The sequence below is a fragment of the Nicotiana tomentosiformis genome, chromosome 2 (assembly GCF_000390325.3).
Source record: "Nicotiana tomentosiformis chromosome 2, ASM39032v3, whole genome shotgun sequence".
In the NCBI taxonomy this organism is placed as follows: Eukaryota; Viridiplantae; Streptophyta; class Magnoliopsida; order Solanales; family Solanaceae; genus Nicotiana; species Nicotiana tomentosiformis.
Window position 1 is genome coordinate 129004472 of NC_090813.1, and position 6908 is coordinate 129011379.

General features: G+C 35.9%; 1 protein-coding gene across 1 annotated transcript; it reads left to right on the forward strand.

The window, feature by feature from the left end:
* Nucleotides 1–1628: 1628 nt before the first annotated feature.
* On the forward strand, nucleotides 1629–4271 carry LOC104114842 (calcium uniporter protein 2, mitochondrial-like). Its single transcript, XM_009625379.4, has 2 exons — nucleotides 1629–2349; nucleotides 3545–4271. Exons 1-2 carry the CDS (start codon nucleotides 1771–1773, stop codon nucleotides 4055–4057), a joined length of 1092 nt encoding a protein of 363 aa, XP_009623674.1. The 5' UTR covers nucleotides 1629–1770; the 3' UTR covers nucleotides 4058–4271.
* Nucleotides 4272–6908: the final 2637 nt, after the last annotated feature.

The window sequence follows — 6908 nt, forward strand, 5'->3', positions numbered from 1 at the left end:
GCGTTTCCTAGAAATTGGGCCCCATTAGTCAAGTCACCACCACCATTAATTAATTCCCCTCTTCTATTTTGGTGATCTAACCACGTCATCACACAATTTATCCTATACACCCCGCACTATTTTATTAAGTTGATATTTATATTGCTTCCCTCCCTAACTAACACGTGTAAGGCATGACCAATAATTGTCCAAAGTATACAATATATCAACATCTCCCGTGATGACTTTTCTAACAATCAACGGTTGTCATACGAGCAATTTATAGCCAGACAATTGTTCGCTGATTATAGTTGTCTACCTTGATTTTCGCCCTCGTGATTTATTTTTTTGCCCCTACGAAAATGAAAACTCACCCTCCCTAACAAGAAAAAACTAAAAACATAAAATGAACGATCCACGATATGAGGTTTTTATTACGTATTTTGCCTCATATTGCGGGGATATTCCTTTTACTACATTGAATATATCATGCACAGGTTGGATTTAATGAACCTGTTCAACTTTTTGGGTAAAATTCAGAGTTTTTATTTTTTATTTTAGATAAATTTATATATTATGAATACTAGTTTTTATTGCTACAATTTTTTACAGAAATCAGAAACAAAAATTATTTTGACTTTCTAATGGGAGCAACTGAAATGCTTCCCGAACCTAATTTGTTTTATATCATTTGAATGGATACAAAATATAAGGGGGAAAAAACGGTTAACTTTTAAGAAATAATTTAGACATACATAAAAAGACAAAAACACATTTTGTAGCGAGGTATACCGTTAAAATGTATGATTGTGTCATCTAATTATTTATTTAACATACCTTTTCATGTGCGATGTTTATTTACATAATAATGTTTTCAATATATACATCTTCTTACTTGGAGGCTAATTTTTTTTTTTTACGGGCTAATAATTAAGTTTAAGTCGTTAAAGAATATATATTTTTATTTACTTAATTATGTTTTCAACATGACCAATCATGCAACTATTGTAACAATAGCATCTCAATAATAACAATGTAAATGTGAATTATAAGGTTTTTTTATAAATATTAAAAAGTGTTAAGCTTTTTCCAAAATGAACAACATGAAAAAGCGTTCAAATTTAGGGTGTTTGGATAAGTCTATAAGTTGGTCAAATTGGCTTATAAGTATTTTTTGGCTTATCTACGTGTTTGGTAAACACCTAAAATGCTTAAAAGCCAAGTGCTTATAAGCTAAAATCAGTCATAAGTTGGTCACCCTCAACTTATGGTTTTTTTGCTTATAAGCACTTTTAGTTTAACCAACTCTTTTACTAGTTTATACTTAATAATATTTTCTAATTCACAAAATACTTTTCCCAAAATAAATTTTTTGGCTTTCTCTTCATTCCAAATTCGATGTTTATTCTTTTCTTTACAAGGAATTTTTTTAATTTTTAATCTTTTGAAAAAAAGTCAAGGGTATTTTATTTATTCTAATAAAAGAATAGCCTATTAACACTTTTTTATCAGAGAAAATATAAAATATAAAATATAAAGTTACACATACAGATATACAGATAATTATTGTACATGTTTAATTAAAATTCTAGATCCGTTTTTTACTAGGATTAACGTAGCTGGCTGTCATTTCGTCATTTCTCCGGAGAGAGTGGACCTATAAATATGTCCGAGCATGACACCTTTCTTCATCGTTCAAAAGCTTGAACATTTCAAACCCTAAAGCTCCCATTTTGCCAAACCAAATTTCTCTCTCTGAATACTAAGTTTTTCTTATTCTCTTTTGTATCAATGGCGTTCAAAAAAACGCTAGTTCATCGCCTTTTCAATGCATACAAAACCACTAATTTTTCCATTTCCACATGCCGTATTATTACTTCATCCTCATCCATGGCATCCAAATCATTGACTACTCCTTGTCCTGATAATAAAATCGCCCCAGATCCCGGAGACAACGGAACTTTCCGGCGATTCCTCCACCGCTATCCATCTCCGGCGACCTCGAGGGATCTCAGATCACTACCCTCCGGCGAAAAGCTCATCGAGAAACTGCGTGAAATGGACACTGAAAGAAACAGGATCAGACTCGATGGACTCCTGCCGCCGGAAAAGTTGAGGCCAGAGGAGACGTCGGAGGGGAAATTGACGGTGGAAGATGCAAGGAAGTTGCTGAAATTATCACAATTGGAGATGGTGAAATTGAAGCTAAGGAAAATCGAAAAAAATTGTATTTCGTACTCAGAATTTGTTCAGATCTGCTGTGAATCTTGTTCGAATAGTACTGATCAATGCCTAGAATTCGCGAAGATTCTAGATGTTTCTGGAAGTGTGATTGTTCTAGGAAACGTTGTGTTCCTCAGACCTGATCAGGTTGGTTTTCCACTTTTTCATTCTTCTTTTATTAAGCCATTCTCTGATGATTAACTAATGTTTTACAGATATGCATAAAGATAAATTACCAAGAATTACTATGTGATAGTTGGTTGGTAATTAGCAAGCATTACATAGAAATTATTTATGCTGATTTAATTTTTGTTAAATATGCCGAGTCTACCGAAAACTGATAGATTTTCATCTATTTTGTGTGTTTTTTCTCCAGACAGGAAAATGAAACAAAGTTACTCCAGATCTCTAAACGAGATGGTGACTTTTATAAAGGAGTGGACCAGTCGGATCATTTTCAAAGACCCAAAATTTTCTTCTTGAACACATTCAAGGCTTTTAATATATTTCACCCAAAAAAAAAAAAAAAAATTTTTTAGGGTCACAGTTAAAATTTACATATTTGATTATTGGGGAGAGAATGAGATGCTAAAATTTTAATTGATGGATTTTGGGGATGGGAAAAGAGTGGGATGGAAAAAAGGGTAAGAGGAAAATGACCTCCGATTATTGTGGAGTCCAAAAAAGTAGCAAAGCCCATTATCAATTTCCATTTCCATTTCCCTTTCAAATTGCCCACTAGTATTTTCTAATGCTTGACGCTATAGAACTCTTAGCAAATGAGGTGGGTGAGAAGTTGTTTGCGTAATCGTGTAGGTAGAGAAGCCCCATATGTCAATTGTGGCATGTTCATATATTACGTGTGTCTAATAGTTACATAACGTGGTGGATTGGTCACTGGTCTAGCCCATTTTTATTGGAGGAAAAGAGTAAGAGAATAACAAATTTAGGGGCTAAGATATTTTCATTTCTCTTAACAGGGAGTTAGCTATCATTTTTAGGTAGGATTTTTTATGCGTGTCTATTGACTTTTCACAAATTGGGTTTAGGAGAATGTCAATTTTGAAGTTTTATTTCCTGTTCTTAAATTAATAATATTTACATCGTATGATTTTAACTAGTGTCAACCTATTGTCTAATGTCTATATACATATTATTTTTTAAAAGAAATACTACTATTTATGTATACATATAAGAAATATTTTTTGGCAAACACGCTCAGTTTATAAAGGTGTCTTTAGCACTACTATGCTCATTGTCATATGATCTTGAATTAGACAGAGGTATGTCAAATGGAATGTTAGTTTTACCCAAATGTTTGGTACCCTGTTTTTGTTCACAGGTAGTGAAAACCATACAAGGCCTATTACCAATGCCATTGGCCAACACAAATGACCCACAAATGATGAAGGAGCTCAAGCAAATGGAGGAGGAAAAATCAATCATTGACAAGAAAGCTGAGTCATTGGTCCGTAGAGAGTTGTGGTGTGGGCTAGGCTATTTTGTCATTCAGACAGCAGCATTCATGAGATTGACATTCTGGGAACTTTCATGGGATGTCATGGAACCAATTTGCTTTTATGTCACATCCATTTATTGTATGGCTGGTTATGCTTTCTTCCTCAGGACGTCGAAAGAGCCTTCTTTCGAAGGATTTTTCCAAAGCCGATTTGCTGCTAAGCAAAAACGACTTATGAAGCTTAAGAATTTCGATCTTCAAAGGTATAATGAGCTCAGAAGAGTTTGTTATCCTAACTCGTATTCGCCTCCTGGAAATACCTTAGCCTTTAATCCTTTATCCCTTGATGTAAACAAGACAGAACTTCACCATTTACCTGAACATTTTGCTAGGTAGAATAGTTTATTTCATGAATAGGGAAGATTAAAACAATATTATGGTTGCAAAAGAAAGAAGAGACATCAATTTTGTCTCTGTTTTTTTTTTCCTTCCCTTCTTGGTTTAGTTTTATTCTCGGACAAAGTTAACTTTAATTGTCTATTAGTGACGGCCAATGTATATGTATGTGAAAGAGTTTAGGAATGAAATGGAGTTCCAATAACAATAAGAATCTCTCTCCGGCTGTATGCTTTTTGTCACTACTCACAAGTCACAACGATGCACTTGCCTTCGTGGTGCATACTCAGCTTCCCGTTATCAAATGGAGTACAATTTAATTAACAATTACAAGTCAATAAAATACTAGTTATAAAATACAGATGAACCCCACCGGATCTGTATTTAGATCCAACGAATATGCCAAGAAAGAATGCCTCGGAACTTATGGGCCTGTGTCCCCTCCAAATGATAAAGAATGGGAGGTTAATGTAGATTCTTTTTCATCAGTCCCGGAGATTGTATGCACAGTAATGTCGTGTTTTTCCTAACAAAAATTGTAACCAATTGGTTACCCGTAAAACGATACAGTTGAATTTATACGTGATTTATAGACAAGTGAATTAATTTGATCCTAAAATAATACTCCCTCCGTTCCAATTTATGTGAATCTGTTTGACAGGACACGGAGTTTAAGAAAAAATGAAGACTTTTAGAATTTGTGGTCCTAAACAATTCAAAAAGGGGTCCAGAGTATTTGTGTGGTTATAAAAGTTTCTCATTAAGAGTAGAATTGTAAGTTTAAACAAAGTTATTTCCAAATTTAGAAAGAGATCATTCTTTTTGGAACTGACCAAAAAGAAAATAAGTTCACATAAACTGGAACTGAGGTAGTAAGTGAATTAGACAAAATAGAAGACTTAGCCTTGACATCGAAATGAAATAGCAGATATCTTGATCCCGGGCACAGAGGGGGTAATAAGAACAGTATAAATAAGCAAGAAAGTAAAATGTTATTGAACTTTTGATAGAATATAGTGTATGCTTGTCAGAGAATTTGTGTCCTTTACAATGATAATAAAGTTCAATATTTATAGCTGCACCTAGGAAATAAGGTCCTAGGATTAAGTCCCTCTTTAATGATAATTATGAGGGCTATTGAAGAATGTGTAACGACATGCAGTGAATGTCATATTCCTTGTAACGGGCCGCGTACTTAATATTGTGAATATTTCTTATTAAATGCTACCGGGTGGCAGGTACTTATTTCACATTTATGAGTATCATTCTCTCCGGTAACAGACGGGATCGTTGCCTCCGGATCCGGTTACCTTCTGCCTTTGGTTCCACGTGTCACTTTCTCCTACGATCATTTAATATAAACCTATTTTACCCTATATATATAGTTCCCCTACTTTCCGGTGGCATAACTTTGTGTTACTGAAAAGTTGGTAGAAATACCTTTTTTGGCGAAAAATTCTCTCACCCCCTCTGAAAAGTTTTTGACAGTTGATTAGATGCATGTCTCTCTGCATCTTATGCCCCAAACACGCGTCCACGATTTAGCATCACTTTTGTCCGGTTATCGAGGTAATTAAGGCTACAATTTTAGCCGCATATGCCTTTACTTATACGCATCAAACTTCTTCATTTACACTTTATAATTCTCTAAACTTTCTCAAACTTTATTTACTCAACTCGTACTTTGTCTTTAACCTTCTTCTTGAGAGAAAAACCTTCCTTCGTTTCTGATTAAAAAAATGGCTTCTTCTTCAGAAAATCCTAGTTCTTCAAAGAAAAAAAGTAAATCTGATGATGTTGCTTCTCTTACGGTGAGCTCCATCATCCGAAAGAGTTGGCACAATTAAAGACTTTGAAGAGAAGTATTCTTCCGCTCACCCTCGTACCTGGCCGTTAGCGTATGACCTTCTTCCTTCTGTCCTTCCAGTATTCCTGCTGTGAAGCAAGACTGCCATTGTCAAGATTTAGACATTATCGCTCCTGACCCAGCAGAGCGGATAACCTTACCCAAGAAGTGTTTTACGTATTTTTGGTGGAGAGCTTACCCACTTTGGGACAGTTCTCTTTGAGTGGAGAGCTTGACTCTGTCATCATAGAGTTCTGCATCCGCTACAAGGTATTCCTGGCACAAGTAAGTCCTTATGTGCAGAGGACAGTCGCTTGTCTTCCGCGTCTATGCCAGGAGACAGGAGATGAGCTAACCCTAGCTCGATTGATGAACCTTTATTCCCCCAAGATCTTCCGCGAGGGAATGATAAATTTCAGCAAGCACGGCCACTATGCTCTGCTATCCCGCATGGATGATGATAACAATTGTGCGTGGATAGAACGATTTATTTCAGTCGCCACTAGTGACGTCATTCCGGTCACAGCTTCATCCTTTCTAGAATTATGGAACCGCACTCGTAAGTTCAAAATTTGTCTTTTCTTCCGTTAAAGATCATCACATATCGTTATTGACCATTCTTCTTTCGCCTATTTCAGTGACTCGGTGGGTACCGCCTAGGGTTGAAGGCTTGGACCAGTAGGTCCAAAAAATTTTGGGCGTTACCACGCCCGAGACCTGTACGTGGAAAGAACTGGCCCTTAAATATGGGTGGAAGGCCAAAAATCATGGTAAGTCGAACTCATCTTGTTTTTACCTTTTCGTATAATGAAGTTTTTTAACCTTTCTATCATGTTGAATTTAGGTCTACTCCAGGGCTCAGTTGTCATCCCTGAGGAGGACATTTTGGCTAATCCTGATGATGCGACGAGGCTTCTGCAGGAGGCTTTTACACAGACAGGTGTCTCTGGACCTGCTTCTAGTGCGAGTGTTTCCTCTCGGAGTCCCCGGGCGGAGAACAAAGAA